General features: G+C 43.1%; 1 protein-coding gene across 3 annotated transcripts in view; it reads left to right on the plus strand.

Moving 5' to 3' along the window:
* Nucleotides 1-16,895, plus strand: part of PHIP (pleckstrin homology domain interacting protein) — a 339,268-nt gene that overhangs the window by 75,006 nt on the left and 247,367 nt on the right. For all 3 annotated transcript variants that reach the window (XM_050950076.1, XM_050950077.1, XM_050950079.1), the window contains one exon: nucleotides 16,511-16,732. In XM_050950076.1, coding sequence (XP_050806033.1) covers nucleotides 16,511-16,732 — 222 coding nt within the window. The remainder of the gene's footprint in view (nucleotides 1-16,510; nucleotides 16,733-16,895) is intronic.

Genomic DNA, 16,895 nt, shown 5'->3' on the forward strand with positions numbered 1-16,895 from the left:
TTCACAACCACTCCTCCCTCCTACCCCCCTTTCCTGTCCCTCTTGAGAGATCATTCTCATGAGCAACTCCTTGTTCAGGAGTTAGAGAACCTTCTACAACTGGGGGCAGTAGAGGAGGTCCCTTGACACATGGAGGGGAAAGGGTTCTAATCCTGCTGTTTCTTAATCCCAAAAGCAAAAGGAGGAATAAAAGCCATCTTGGATCTGTGCCACCTCAACAAACATCTCAAGAAGTTGAAGTTTTGTATTGTCTACCTAGCCTCGATCATCTCCTCCCTGGATCCAGGAGACTGGTACACTGCCCTTGATTTGAAGGACGCGCGGGTTAACCGTCCTCAGTTTTCTCAACTGCCCCTGCTAGAGACTGAGCCTTTAGCTGTGCACTTGGATCATTAAAGCTTTCATTTACTAAATTTTAGCTTCTTTAGAAGCCTCTCATGTTTCTTCTGTTTATTTGGCTGTGCCTTTAAGAAAAAAAAAAGATGACAAAAGGATATTGTTCTTTTGTCCACTCTCCATGCCGGGGGACTCCCCTGGAGAAGGGTATTTCTGGCTCTGCGGGTTTTAAGAAGTTTTTCACTTGCAGCGAGGTGATCCTGATCGCAGACAAGCACTCTCAGCACATCCACTGTCTCAGTCAAGGCCACATCAAGTAGAAGTGTTCCATTTGCCAGCAATTCCTATCCACAAGGATAGAGAGCTTAGCCAAGAAGTCATAGAAGAGCTTAGCCTTTATAGAGGCTGCTCTCCGACATAAGCCTTCAGGCAGGCATGAGTCTTCCCTTCAATTTTGAAGGATAGTAGATGGAAGAAACAGGCGTGGGACTCATCTCAAGTTCTAAAGGAGAGCAGGTAGTCCTCTCAGCAAGTCCAGGGATAACTGAAAGCGATCACCATGTTTCTCGGTATCTTCTGCACTGCTGGCACTGAGACAACAATCTGGTGGCCATGCCTCATGGTGGTCGTCAGTATCTGGTGCCGTTGATCGGCTCACAGATTCTTTGTGTACAGGTACCAACAAATAAGGGCAACTCCCTAAAATGGGTATGTGAGCTGACATCAGTGCACGAGTTGACATCAGTACCATGAGCTTTAATAGCCCGCTCAGTACTGGAGAGACAAGTACAGATGGGATCTACATCTCCCCCAGCACCAACACTGGGGCACTTGGTCCTGGTGGAATTACATCAGACTGATGAGTTGGGCATGACAGAAGCACCTGACACACTGCCCCTTGGTACTGAGATCATGACACTGAGCCATTGCCAGGCACAGGTTAATCTCCCCACATCATGCCATGCCCTCCGCTATTAAGTGAGGGTTCAGAAAGTGAACTGGAGGACATTTCACAGTACTCCTCCCAAGCTCCATAAGTGACCCACTATCAACAGCATCCGGGAATGTACCAGTAGATGGGATCACCACTATCTTGGTATGGCCATCCATGGGCATCTCCACTTCCACTTGGCCCTATGCCACTGCAGTGACCATACTGGGATCCCTGGGAGGCACACTTAACAGACTGCCTCACAAGCTTCAAGCATTGCCTCACAATCTTCCAGGCATTCATCTTTAGCCACATCATCGAGGGCCTCAGAGCCTCAAGAAATGGTGGATCAAGAAGAGGACACGGAGGAGGAGATAACAGCAAAAGCTATATCCTCCTCTTCCCCGAAAGAAGCAGTCCTGCCTTCACTACCTTCCATGGCAGATTACTTCTGCTTGTTTCAGGAACTGGCGAAAAGAGTAGCGGACATCCTCCACGTACCATTGGAGGGAGGTCAAAGATGCACCAACAGCTCATTGACATCCTGCACTCTTCGTCCTCCTCAAAAATCAACCTCCCAATCAACAAGACTATCCTAGACTCACCTAAGACGGTGTGACAAACCCCGGCACTGGTAGCCCCGATATGCAAGCAGCAGACAAGAAATATATGTTCCCCGTAAAGGAATCAGAGTTCCTTTTCACTCACTCGCCACCCAATTCCATCATTGTGGACACTGTAAACTCTCATGGCCGACAACATCATTCAAGGGCAACTCCCTATGACAGAGACTGGAAGCGCCTTGATCTGTTCGGTAGGAAGGCGTATTCCTCAGCCTCTTTACAATTTTATATTTCCAACTACCAGGTACTCCTGGCAAAATACCGTTACACAAATTATAAATTAAATGACTTTATTGACAAGCTACCAGAGAGTTCTCAAGATTCCTTCAAGGTCATCATCCAAGAGGGGCAACTGGTGGCAAAAACATCATTGCAGTTGGTCCTCAATGCCACCGACATGGTTGCCAGATCCATCTCCACTGTTATAGTCATGAGACTGGAGTCATGGCTCTACCTCTTGGGATTTGCGAAGGAGGTGCAGGCCACTGTGGAGGACCTCCCCTTTGAGGGTGTGATGCTGTTCGCTGAGAAGACTAATGCCACTCTCCACTCCTTGAAGGATTCCAGGGCCATCTTCAGATCACTGGGAATCTGCACACCAGGGCAAACGAGATATTTTAGCCCCTAATCGGAGTCCAGGCTGTATTCGTCACAATTCCCATCACAACATGCACCCCAAAGGACAAAGGAAAAAATCACTAAACGAAAACCTGGTTCTCAATTGTTGAGTCAACCTCTGGCCCCGAAGAGTAACTTCTGATGTGTACAGGTACAGTGTACAACCTCTGACCCCTAAGAACAACTTCCAACATCATTAGGAATGGCAATATACAAAAACCTGTAGGAGAGCACTTCAACCTCCCTGGCCACACTATAGCAGACCTTAAGGTGGCCATCCTGCAGCAAAAAAACTTCAGGACCAGACTTCAAAGAGAAACTGCTGAGCTTCAGTTCGTCTGCAAATTTGACACCATCAGCTCAGGATTGAACAAAGACTGTGAATGGCTTGCCAACTACAGAACCAGTTTCTCCTCTCTTGGTTTTCACACCTCAACTACTAGAACAAGGCCTCATCCTCCCTGATTGAACTGACCTCGTTATCTCTAGCTTGCTTGCTAGCATATGTATACCTGCCCCTGGATATTTCCACCACATGCATCTGAGGAAGTGGGTATTCACCCACGAAAGCTTATGCTCCAAAACGTCTGTTAGTCTATAAGGTGCCACAGGACTCTTTGCTGCTTTAACTTCTGATGGGTAGGTCAAGGCTCCACAAGACTATTCCCCACTACTTTCTGTGATCATGCACCCATTTGGCCACCATTTGTCAGTGCTCTGCAGTGCCTGGGAGCACATAATGTTGGATAGATGGGTCATAGAGATCGTTAGATCAGTTTACTTCCTCTGCTTCACCTCCTTACCCGCTCCACCACAGTCGTCCCCATCCCTTTTCAGGGACCCTTCTTACGAGCATCTACTACATCAGGAGATAGATTGACTCGCGCAGTTAGGAGCTATAGAACCAGTACCTCAACATCTATGAGACAAGGGGTGGTACTCTCATTACTTTCTAATAGGAAAAAGGAAGGGAGGTTGGAGACCCATTCTGGACCTCACAACTCTCAGGAAGTTTGTCAAAGCTCAGAAGTTCAAGGTATCACCTTATTGACTATTACTCCATCATTGGAACAGGGAGACTGGTTTTCAGTCCTCGACCTACAGGCCGCCTACTTTCATATTTCAATACTACTGACTCACAGACAGTTTCTCAGGTTTACATTGGGATGCCACCATTACCGATACAGAATCCTTCCCTTCGGACTTGCATTGGCTCTGAGAGTATTTTCCAAAGTTCTATAAGTGACAGCAGTTCATCTACGATCATAAAGGATAATGATCTACTCTTACTTGAATGATTGTCTTCTCAGAGCCTGGTCACTTCAGGAGGCTCATCGAGCTACTGAGACCATGATATGCTTCTTCACAGAACTAGGCCTACAGATCAACATGGAAAAGTCGACTCTCAGACCAGTGCAAAGCCTGGAGTTCATAGGGATTGACCTAGATGTGCTACAGGCCAAAGCTTTCGTACCTCAAGAAGGTTCCTATCCCTGGTCTCGCTCAGATGCAGTCCTCAAATACCAGCCAGTCTCTGCCTCCGACTCCTTGGGCATATGGCAGCAAGCACAGCGATGATACCTCATGGCAGACTCCACATGCAGTGCCTCCAGCTGTGGTTCAGTTCGGTTTACAGACTGAACAGAGACCCTCTAGACAAACCCTGTCACTACCCCCCAGGATCAAAAACTGCCTGGCATGGTAGAAGAACCCAACCAAAGCATGCAAAAGGATCCCCTTTTTACAGGTGTCAGCATCGTTGCTCCTTACTACAGATGCGCACCGCTCATAGGTTGATACACGCATTTAAACAGCCTCACACCACAAGGCAAATGATCATCTGTGGGGATATCCCTACACATCAGTCTCCTCAAATTGAGACTGGTCAGGAATGCTTTCGCCCATTTCCTCCCACTGATCACATACGAAGATCCTAACAGACAACATAGCCTGCTGCCAGGGAGGGGCCAAGTCTACCTCCGTGTGCACGGAGTCTGTGGAATTGGTGCATCTCTGGTCATCTTGTCTGTGGCTTACCTCCTGGGCACACAGAATTCGATAATGGACAAGCTCAGTCACAACTTCCACGTGAACGTGAGTGGGAGATGCACTTGTCATTACGCTAATACATGTTCACATGATGGGGAAGATTGTCCACAGATATGTTCACCACTTATCCAGAACAAGAAGTGCCCACAGTACTGCTCCTGGGTGGGAATGGTATTCTCTGGGTGTTGCTCTCTCCCTCCACTGGGACAAGGACCTTCTTTATGCCTTCCCTCCGTTTCCTTTTCTGCTAAAGGTTCTGCTAAAGATAAAGAGGGACGGAGCTTACATAATCCTGATTGCTCCTACTTGGCCAAGACAGATCTGGTACCGTTGCCTGATGCAGCTTGTGATGTGCCTACCAATTTCCCTTCCAGCCACTCCGCACCTCCTCTCACAGGACAAGGGGCAAACAATACATCCAAACTCAGGGATTCTCCGCCTCAAAGCTTGACACCTACGTGGTTCCAGCACCTAGAAAGCTCATGCTCAAAGGAAGTACAAGAGGTTCTACTACACAGTAGAAAGTCCTTCACGCGATGCACTTACCTGATGAAATGGTCCAGGTTTCAGATTTGGTGCATGTCCCAAAAAATCTCTCCAGTGTCAGCAACTCTTTCACGTATTCTGGAATATGTCTATATGTCCGAATATGTCTTAAAAATTGGGTTTATCCCTGAGCTTTCTCAAGGTCCATCTAGCAGCTGGTACAGCATTTCACCAAGCAGGAGTACTCAGTGCTATCGCACCCAACTACCCAACTTACACAGTGTTCTTCCCAGACAGGGTTACTCTCAGGCCGCACCTGAAGTAACCTCCTCTCTTCACATGAATCAGTCAATTCACCATTCCATCTTCTACCCCAAACCTCACCAAGACAGTAGGGAGGCCATGCTACATACCATAGGTGTTAGGAGAGCCCTAGCATTGTACCTCAATAGGACAGAAGCCTTTAGGAATTTCCCTAGACTGTTCCTCTCTATGATGTAAAGATCTAAGGGCTCAGCAATATCAGCCCAAAGACTCTCTAAATGAGTCTCAAATTGCATCAGACTGCTACCAGATTTGTAACGACCCTTGCAGACTCCATCTGTGCACATTCCACTAGATTGATCTCATCTGTCACCTTCTTTAAGAGTGTCCCTATCTCAGAGATCTGCAGAGCAGCTGTGTGGGCATCAGTCCACACCTTCTCAGAACATTATGCCATCACTGAGGACTCTGTCTCTGATGCTGTCTTTGGCTCCACAGTACTGTCATCTGTGACTGACCCGACTCCGAAGTCCCAGCCCTCCAAAAGGAGTACTGGTCGGGAGTCGTCTACAGTGAAGCACGCATAGGGACACTACTCTAAGAAGAAGTTGTTACTCACCTTGGGCAGTAAAGATGGTTCTTTGAGATACATGTCCCTGTGGGTGCTCCACTACCTACTTTCCTCTCCTCTTGGAGCTCTTGCTTCTGACTCTGTGATAGAGAAGGAACTGTAATTGATTAGCCAGCTAGCATCGTGACACAGCATGAGGAGAGAGAGAGCGCATGTGTGGGCCCAACAGACAGTGCTTCCAAAGGTCTCTGATCATCAGCACAGGGATGCAGACACTTCTGTAGTGGAGCATCCATAGGGGGACGCATCTCAAAGAACCATCATTACTGCACAAAGTGAGTTATTTCTTCATAGGAGCTGTGCAAAGCTGTCCAGTGCGCTTTTAATATTTTTAATAGGTATTGCCACTTGGACTTTGTGTTGACTGATCCAGTGTGAATTTGTATGCAGATGAGAAGCTACTGAAAGATAAACATAATGGTCTTCATGGCTGCATCATTTGTCTACAGCATTTCCTGTGTAAGTCAGAAGGTGATGATGCTCCAGGGGCTTTTTCCCTCAGATGTCTTTTCTTTTTTGTGTTTATCTTCCTCCTTGGATTGGACGTTGCTAAACAGACACCTGCAGTCTGCACTGGTGGCAACAAGTCCCAGAAATAATTTTTTCACTTGCTAGTTGTTTCCTGCGATTCAGTTCCACCCGTGCAGATGAACCAGAAGTTGGAACCCCCGTAAAGGATATCTATAAGCCCCTATACTTGTATTTGTAGAGCTAAGTCACAGAATGTAGTTGACAGTTAATAAGTATTTTTATTCAAAAGATAGTGGTGGTTTTACAGATTGCTTTTAAAATGTCATATAACACTGCCTTGTAAATTGGAATTTCTACTAGAATTCTCTTTAGACAGTAAGATGGGTGCAGCGTCAAACTGTAATGTGGCAGAAAATGAAGTCATAACTGACATCAATCATATTCTGTAAGAATGGAAATGAATACAAATTATATAGAGCATATAAGCTAGGGAACTCTTCTGTGTTCATAGAGTGCCCAGTAGCTTAAGGGCTTCGTCTGTGATTTGGGACCCCCTTTACATTACTGCAATACAGGTAATGATACTTCTCATAAATTTGCTGATAATCACTACTTTGCTTCATAGAAAGCTAGCTGTTGCATTTGTACACAGATGAGTGCATGATTTTACTTGATTCTTTCTTTTGTTTTGAGTCCAAAGCTCAGCAAAAAATGACAAGGATGCACGTTTGTCTGATTTTTTTTAAACCAGTCATTTTAATCACATTTCTCGTAATAAAAGCATTTATTGTGCATGTCTGTTTGACAGGGCTTCTAGTTTTGAGATCATGTGAATGTTAGTTGCCTAAAAAGTAAGAAACTAAACAATATGAAAGTTAGAAGAGTGTGGCTTACAAAAATTTGTGATGTTGCTATAGCAACATTTTCATCTTTTTTTCAAAAAAGAAAATTGCTATTGAAGTACGTGATAACGTAGTGGTAACGTGGGAAGAATGAATCTCTAGGCTCAGCTATTGAAATATTTTAGGCATGAGACTGTAAGTGGACCTACAGAACATGGAGCGGTGGTGGAGGCTGGTTACAGCTAGATGGGATCCAGTGACGAAGCTTTGGTAATGACCGTGTCTGAAGTTATGCCACACTTTTAGAGAGAAACTGGTGGTGAGGTGGAGGGAAAGAAAATGAAGGAGGAAGCATAATTGCTTAAAATGCAGTTTTATGGTAATAGATTCAATATTAATTGTCTCACTAATGTTAATATCCATTGCCCAGTTTATAAGTAACTTTTTCCCCAGTTCCCAGGAGGATACACTTATACAATCAACTGTTCCTTTCCCATTGCTCTCTCACTAATCTTGCTTGTAATTAACAAGACAATAAAATGGAATGAATTGGTGTTGTATAGGTAATTAGACTATTTGTATGACAGCTACCTCATTTGTTGCAGAAAGTGAATGTGGCAGGGGACTACAAGAAGAGAAAGGATGAGTAGTGGTTAAGGCAACTGTATTCTATCCCTGCCTCTGTCTTGGACTTTCTGTGCAATTCTGGGCAAGTCACTTAAACACATGTTCACAGCTGGCCACTATTTGGTGTATTTCATTCTAGGTTTTCAGTGTGAGACCTGGAGCCTTATTTTCAGAAGTGCTGAGCATGGAGGACTGCAACTGAAGTTAGTAGGAGCTGCAGATGCCCAGCACTTCTGCCAGTAGGATATTCTTGAGAGCTGAGCGCAGGGTTGAGAGTCAGGAGGCCTTGAGCTCTAATTCTGGCTGAGATTAAACACAAAATGCATACACTATTATATACTTAAGCATATTTATTCTTCAAACATTAAGTGGATTAAAAACTAGCTGATAAGTCTCAAAATGTAATTGTAAACAAGGGATAATCAGCCAGTGGGTGTGTTTCTCTTGGGGTCTTGCAAGGTTTGGTTCTTGGCTCTGTACTGTTTAACAGTTTTATCAGTGACCTGGAGGAAACATAAAAACATTACTAATAAAGTTTTCAGGTGACACACCAGTCACTTTTAGAGAAATCCAGATCATTTGAGTATACTGGGCACAATCAATATGTGTTTTAATACAGCCAAATGTAACTAGGAATAAAAAGTGCAGTTCATACTTACAGGATGACAGACCCTTTTCTGGTAAGCAGTGACTCTGCAAGAGACTTGTGGATCGTAGTGGGTAATCAGCTGAATCTGAGCTTGAAGTGTCACTCTGGGTACATCTACACTGCAAAAAAAAAAGACGTGTGGCAGAGAGCCTCAGAACCAGGATCAACTGATTTGGTCTTGCGGAGCTTGTACTACAGGACTAAAATAGTAGTGGGGAAGTTTGGGCTTGGGCTGGAGCCTGGGCTCCACAGTCCTTCCCCCTTGTTGATTTTCAGAGCCCAGGCTCAAACCTGAGCCCAGACTTCCACACTGGGCCCTGAAAACCAACAAGGGGAAAGGATTGTGGAGGCCAAACATCTGCACTGCTATTTCTGGTCTATTTTTAGTCCCAGAGCTCGATCCTGACTCTCAGTCTTGCTGCCATGTGGTGTGGGGATCCCCCCCATTTATCGGTATATCCTCTGTGGCTAAAAGAGTTAATGCAATCTTTGGATGTGTAAATGGGAATATCAAGTAGGATAATTTTTAGCAGCCTTTGATTTTACAGCATGTGTCACGAGTGGGCAAACTTTTTGGCCCGAGGGCCACATCAGGGTTGCAAAACTATATGGAGGGCTGGGTAGTGAAGGCTATGCCTCCCCAAACAGCCTGGCCCCTGCCCTCTATCTGAACCCCTCTCACTTCCCACCCCCTGATTACACCCCTCAGAACCCCGACCCATCCAACCCCCCCCACTCTTTGTCCCCTGACTGCCTCCTCCTGAGACTCCTCCCTGACCCTAACCCAACCACCCCTGCTCCCTGTCCCCTGACTGCCTCAGCCCCTATACACACCTCCGCTCCCAGACAGGCCCCCCAGGACTCCCAGGCCTATCCAATCCCCCGTTCCCCATCCCCTGACTGCCCCCCCTCCCGAATCTCCACCCCATCCAACTGCCCTCTGGGTGGCCCTGCTGCCCAGAGCGCTGCCTGCGCAGCGGTGTGGCTGCGGGAGAGGGGGAACAGTGGGGGAGGGGCCCTTTTCAGTCAGCTCACCAGGAGGCAGCTGGTGGCTGCAGAAGAAATTTTGAACTTGTAAGTCACATTGGAGGATGGTTAGGTTGTCTTTTTTCCCCTATTAACTTTTAGTATGCTCAACAACTGTGCATGAGAAATCTGGAACACTTGCACAAAATAAACTTTAATCTTCTTTTACATTAGTCTGAGCACTTGGCAAAATTTTCCATATGATACTTCTCTCTGCATTTTTTGGGTCATATCTTCAGCAACTTGGATACAGTATTCACAGTTAGTTTGCACTTCTTTCATGTCACAGGAGCCTCTGGTTGCTGGAAGGAAAAACTACAGGAAAAGTTCTGCTCAGCTCCCGTAGCCCAGGGATGGTGTATGCTTAGTACAGATGACATCTTCTGTTAATTTAGCTGCCAAATTCTAACAAGTCTCTACTGAGCCTGTGAGAGCTGAGGTTTCTCAGAGAATTATAATTTGGCCAGATTTGGGTGGTTCTTCATAGGCATGGCAAAAGGCACATCCCTGACACCCAGGTGATTCTTCCCCACCGCCACCCACCTCTTGCCCAAATTCAGGCCCCTGCTCCAAATCATGGAGAAGCTAGAGCCTCTCAGCACAATTTGTTTTTCCCTAATTTCATTTCCAGAAATTGCTGACCTGGTTTTGCTGAACCTTTTTTTTTTTTCAACTTGAAGCAGATACGTGCCATAGAAAATTTCAGACTGAACAATTTAATTTTGGCAAAGTTGATAAGAAAGTGAAAACTAGGTCTGTACAGTAACTCCTCACTTAACGTTGTCCTAGTTAACTTTGTTTCTTCATTGTTATGTTGCTGATCAATTAGAGAACATGCTCTTTTAAAGTTGTACAATGCTCCCTTTTAACGTTGTTTGGCAAGCACCTGCTTTGTCCACTGCTAAATTCCCTGTGTGACAGCTACCAGCAGGCTAGCAGTTGCCGGGCAGTTCAGCTGTCCCTCCCCCCAGTGCTATGTGCTGCTGTACCTTATCTCCGGGCATGGAGATGGGACAGGACAGGGCTCAGAATGGAGGAAGCTTGCTGGCAGCAGCTGCTGTCTCAACTTGCTGATCTACTTAAAAAGGCAGTGTACTTAGAGTGGGGTCAGCATACTTAAAAGGGCAATGCGTGTCACTCTCACACACAGAGTGTGTGTCTCTGTCTTTCCCTCTTACATACACACACTCTCTCTCTCTCTCTCCTCCCTTCATTCCTGCTACCTTGTAGAGCGTGAGGCTACATTAACAACAATATGTTAACCCTTGAGGGCTCAGCCGAGTGCTTGTTCATCATTTAGCAGTAAGGCAGTTCCTGGGAAATATCCCACCCTCTGATTCCACCACCTCAACCAATCTTCACAATCATCATTGCTGTGTACAGTATTAAATTATTTGTTTAAAACTTAATGTGTGTGTGTGTGTGTGTGTGTGTGTATATATATATATATATATATTATATATATATATATATATATATATATGGATATAGATATATAGTCTTTTGTCTGGCGAAAAAAAATTCCGTGGAACCTAACCCCATCTCCCCCATTTACATTAATTCTTATGGGGAAATTGGATTTGCTTAACATCATTTTGCTTACAGTAGCATTTTTGAGGAACATAACTACAATATTAAGCGAGGAGTTACTGTAATTGAAAGTGTTAAGCAGCCTTAGCTATGGGCATCACTTCCAGCACTACCATAACACTAATTGTACCTGACAGTAACTATACATGACATAGTTACGAGTTACAAGAAATACCTAATGTGTGTAAATGAGAGGGGGAGAAATCTCTGACATGTGTATAGAGAAATTACTTTTCAGAATATTTAACTACAAGCAGTGTTGATTTTAATGTTCGTAAAGTTAACAAGGAATAGCTACAAAGGAATGAACAAATGGTTTGAGTAGTGTGCTCTCATGTTTTTGACAGTGACGTTTGCTCAGTGTTTCAAAGAAATGTGAAATGCCCTTTCTTTCTCTTTTTTTATAATACTTCTAGTGAATTGTGCAATACTTTCCTATTGGGCAGAGGTGAGTGGGGAATCTTTTCTTGACATTAGCTAAACAATCTGGTTCTTTTCTGAAGCATCAAGGCTGATAACCCGCATTTTGTTCTAGCTGTAGTAGTGAACAGCGGATGATATATTTATTTCATATATCTACTCTTTTCTGAATTTTATTAAGTTAATTATGTTGTATTAGACTTCATGTATTTGAACAGTGCTGCTGTTTCATTTTATAAAGTGCGCACAAGTGTGTATTCAAATAGTTTCTCTACCACTCATTCTTATATTGTCTCCATGTTAAATATTTAGACTTCTTTAAAGAGGGGACCCCTATCACATGCACATCCTTATGTTTTGTTGACCCTCTTTAGACTTTTCAGTTTACTGCAGTATACCATAGCTCCACAGTGATGGGGGTATGAAACTATCCTGGAGAGACACATACGTGGGGAAGTTCAGTACTACAGAAGTAAAACTTGAATGGATGATAAAGAAGAAGAATATGTTGGGATGCAAATCCCAGTGCATAAAAAAGCAAACTATGTGGTATATTATAGCCCTCCAGATCGAAATAGTACACAATATTCAGAGAGATCACATGCCATCAAGCTACTAAAACTGGAATGTACAATTTCAAATATTTACAGCCCTAATTTCACATTGGGACATAGTTTGGAGAAGCAACACTGTAATAGTTAAGTTTGTTTTTAAAAATAGTTTTTTGTTTGTGCTGCTCTGCTCTTTTCTCAGTGTTTCATTCAGATTTTGCTACTTGGTTTTTAGGTTGTCAGATTCCATCCTATTTAAATACTTTAGTATGTATTTTGATAAGTTAACATCTTCATCTCTGTTTATTTTGGGTAAAATCAAGCAGAAACTGTCTTACTATCTTAAACTTGTACATTCGGCCTTTTACACTTAAATGTATGTAACTGTGTTCTGTGACTTTCATTCTTATTTAATTTAGTCTCATAACTAGCTTCTTTATTTTCCTTGTGTGTGACATACATAGAATGTACTTAATAGTAATTTTTGTATTTAAAGTACACATGTTCTAATTATAATAATTTGTATATACAGAATATGCATATTAGACTGCGTCTTAGAATTGGAGCCCTGAGCGATACAAAATTTATATCCACGGATAGAAAGCTGATATCTGTAGAGCTGCAGGGCTCTAGTGACAATGAACGAGACCAGCAGGACTCTAGCCAGTGACTGGGCCAGGAACTGCAACGGCAACAGCAGCAGCATGTTGGACCACTGCTCGTAGGAGCCAGCATCCATCCTGGGTGGCTCCAGCATGGCTGTGCTTCCTCAAGCCCTGCCCAGTGGGCCTGGCTGGTGCACGATGTGTTCACTGCTTCACTGGCAACTATCACTGGTCGTGTGTGCAAGCGGCTCACAGGCTCTGAGACAGTAGTCTCACACCGCTGCGAGTAGCAGCCTTACACGCTGCTGCTTTTGCCATAGCGATTCCTAGCCTGGTCACTTGCCAAGGCCCACCCTGCTAGTCTTGATCATTGTTGCAAGAGCTCTGCAGCTCCATGGATATCTGCTTTATATCCGTGGATATACGTTTTGTATCTGCGCCAAGCTTTACTTAACATTTCACTAAAATGCTAATTAGATTTCACTACAATGCTAATTCTATATTTATACTACAAAAATTGTGCCTGTTAATATCTTTTTAATAGAACAACAGTATCTTGATGGAAAGAAACAGAAAATAAATATTTTAAGAATAGATATGAAAAAACTGTCTTTGCAAAACTAGTTTCGTAAAGAACAGAGCCTGGATATGTGTTGTTTTTTTCAGAAGTTCTAGATGGCTCAGTTCTGTCTTTTATGATAGTTAGCGAACCAGTATCAGACCAGTGTTTCCAAATCTGAAGAATTATCCTGATAATCTTTTAGAATATCTTGCTTTATCCTCAGAATTTAGGATGTGACCCCAAGTTTTATTTATTTCACCACCTTCAAACTGAGCTCTGAATAGAATTACTAATTTTCTTGTTGACATTTTAATGGTGGTCAACGCCAGAATTTTTCACAAATGTAATGACTTTATCTTCATAACAGTGTTGTCAGATAAGATGGTATTCTTTCCATTTCACAGATGGGAAGTAGAGGCACAGAGAGACTAACAAAATTTTTGGTGCCCAACTTGAGATATCTACGGCCTGTTTTTTTCAGAGTATTTAGTATTATAAAATGCTTCATATGTTCAGAGCAGAGCTATCATTGACTTCATTTTGCTGTGAGTGCTTAATACTTCTGCAGATCAGACCCCAGGGTCTCAGTTTGGGCACTCAGAACATAAGGAATGTGAAAAATTTGCTTAGATGACTTGTCCAGCACATCTTTCAACTTCTGCAACAGCCTCATGGACTACAGTGGAGTGAAGTTAAACATGCTCAGCGGGATTGAAACCTTTAGACTTACAAACAGATGTCTACCATTACGCTCATAATAACTGATAACAGTTGTAGGTTGTCAATCTCTGTGAGTGGACCAACCACTAGAGAGGGAGATAAAACCTACATTTTGCCAGCGATTTTTTTACAGCTATTTGAAGACAGCATCAGAAGAATTTCGAAATTTGAGAATCTTGGTTCTGGAGGGGAGAGTGTTCTAGTGCATGAGTTCCCAAACTGTGGTACCTATGCCACTGGTCATATGTGAGCATGTTGGAAGGTGACCCTTTGCAGCGGGCTGGTCTGTCCCCTTTAAGGTGTAATTGGGTTTGGAGACAAACCCACCACTGTTCCATGACGTGGCCCCTTTTAAGGAAACTGCTATTCAAGGGAATAGCAAACTAACTGGGCTGTGGGGTCAGATGTTAATCATGTATTTACCGCCATAATGTGATAAATCTCAGGTGTTGGGTGTCTCCAAGAGTCACAGGGTAGACAGCCTGGAGAAGAGAATTTGTAGGAGAGCATCAAGTCAGATCAGGGTTTCTCTGGCTTGGGAACCAGAAGGGGAGACTGGTGGGCTGGGGAAGCCTACCTGAATCACAGCACAACCCAAGGAGGTTCTGTGAGGCCCCAGAACCAAGGGAAAGAAGGGCACAAGTTCAAGGACCAGGGGAGGCTGTGTGGAACGGGATTGGAATCTGGATATTGGTGGGCGGGGAAGTATGCTTGTATCACAGCACGGCCCCATAAAGGAGGGCTTTGGAATCCCTCAACCAAGACAAAGGAGTTGTGAATTTGAGGACCAGGGTACTCTAGTTATTTACTCATTGTAGACAGAGCTGCTCTCCCTGGTACTGCTGATCTCTTTTGCATTCTCCTTTTTCTCTTTAGTTTTATCTCAATTCCTTGACTAGATTCTTCTCAGACTTTCTCCTGTCCATATTAAACTTTCCTCCCTTGCCACTACTTCAAGGCCCCCTACTGTTGTTGTTCCTGAAGTATCCTCCTTTTCTGTCAAGGAACTTCCTTAAAATATTTCATCCTTTCTCCTCTCTCTAGGACATCACTCAAATCATTCTAGTTTCTGCTTTAATAATAATAGAAAGAAAAAAATCATCCCATATATATTACATTATACTTTGCATATTATTTGGATGGGAAGAGTGAGTAGGTTCTTTCTAGGCTACTGTCATTCTGTAAATCTAACTTGTAGGCATGGCACATATCATGTGATACCAGACCTCAAGGCCCAGAATCCCCTCTTCTCCTGCAGTCCCTCTTAATTAATGAATTATATTTACATGCCATCATAAACCTGGGCCTCATAGATGTGCTGCAACAAAATGGATTTTTTTTAGTTGAGTTATAACTGGAACCTGTTCAATTTTACAAAAAGTGGTGATGACAGATGTCTGACTCTGATCCATGGTCTCTGATTAGAGCTCATAAAACATTAGTTGTTAACTTTCTGGGGTGAAGTTTTTAACTTGCTGGGGTGTATATCCCTATGGAGAGGAAGAATAGTCCCAGTGGTAAGGGCCTGTGACTCTGGAAATATGGGCTCAGTTCCCTGCTCTGTCACAGACCTCCTGTGTGACTTTAAGCAAGCCATATAGGGCCCAATTTTAAAAAGTATATAGGTGCCCAAATGTGCAGATAGGCATCTAGTGAGATTTTCAAAAGCATTGAGGTGTCTGACACTAGTCACCTATCTACATCTTTGTGCTCTCTGAGGAGGTATGAACAGACCTTTCATTTGTTCCCAGGGTCTTGGATTTCATTTAAAACAAAAACCAAACAATCTGTTATGGTTTCAAAGGAAACCGTCAAAATGTGAATTTACTGTATCGAGGACAGAAATGTCTCCTGAGTTTGCAGAGAACCTGGAACAGCTCTGAGTGTTGTGAATTGCCCAATTCATCTCAATGGGCATTAATAAAAAAAAATTTTTTTTTGATTCTTTGAAAGTTATCTGTTTCATTCCTTATTAAAGCATGCCGGAAAGGTGAGGAAATATATTCTGAAGATATACGCTAGCATTTCTTAAGTTGAGAGTGCATGAAGGACTAGCTGGCTCAGGGAGAGAATAGAAATACACATATAGCATAAAATATTAAATTTAACATAAAATAAATACAAGGAACACTGTACTGATTCATTATTAATTTTCATATTAAATATAACTTCAGTTTTAAAATATAAATTAGGCTGTTTGCAGTATCTACAGTTTGTTGCCCTGGCGTTTTGCAGAAACTAAAAGACCTTGCTAAAGAATTTAGATCCAGCTTGCTGCAGGGCTTGTGTGTACATTTATAGATGCATAATTTGTATATACTGTTGGCACTTAGCATACTTTGTATTCTGCTTGCACATTCTTCTGTAGCTTTCCTCAATATATTCAGACTGTAGTGAGAAATGGTTTACAATGAATGTCACTAATTTTGTTGTTTTAGTTAAATAACATAGGTATGGGACATCAGAAGAGATAATTATATGGTTGTGATGATTGCTGCCTTGTTTTTAGGGTTCTGATGATTGCCTTGTAAAAATCTGGGCAACAGATGATGGAAGGTTGTTGGCAACTTTAAGAGGACATGCAGCTGAAATATCTGACATGGCTGTGAACTATGAGAACACCATGATTGCAGCAGGGAGCTGTGATAAAATGATCAGAGTTTGGTGTCTTCGAACATGTGCACCATTAGCAGTTTTGCAAGGTCACAGTGCATCCATAACATCACTACAGGTAACAATCTTTTTATCTTTCTACAAATCACATAAGTGAGGAAGTGGATTGCAGCAATAACAGTTTTTTGTTCTGTGAAGTTTGTTTTAGTAAGTAATGTGCAACAGGTAACTAAATTGTAAAGCGTGGACAAGTAGCTTTTAAAAATTAAGTGGCCCCTTTA

This window comes from Gopherus flavomarginatus, chromosome 4 (genome assembly GCF_025201925.1).
Source record: "Gopherus flavomarginatus isolate rGopFla2 chromosome 4, rGopFla2.mat.asm, whole genome shotgun sequence".
Taxonomy (NCBI): domain Eukaryota; kingdom Metazoa; phylum Chordata; order Testudines; family Testudinidae; genus Gopherus; species Gopherus flavomarginatus.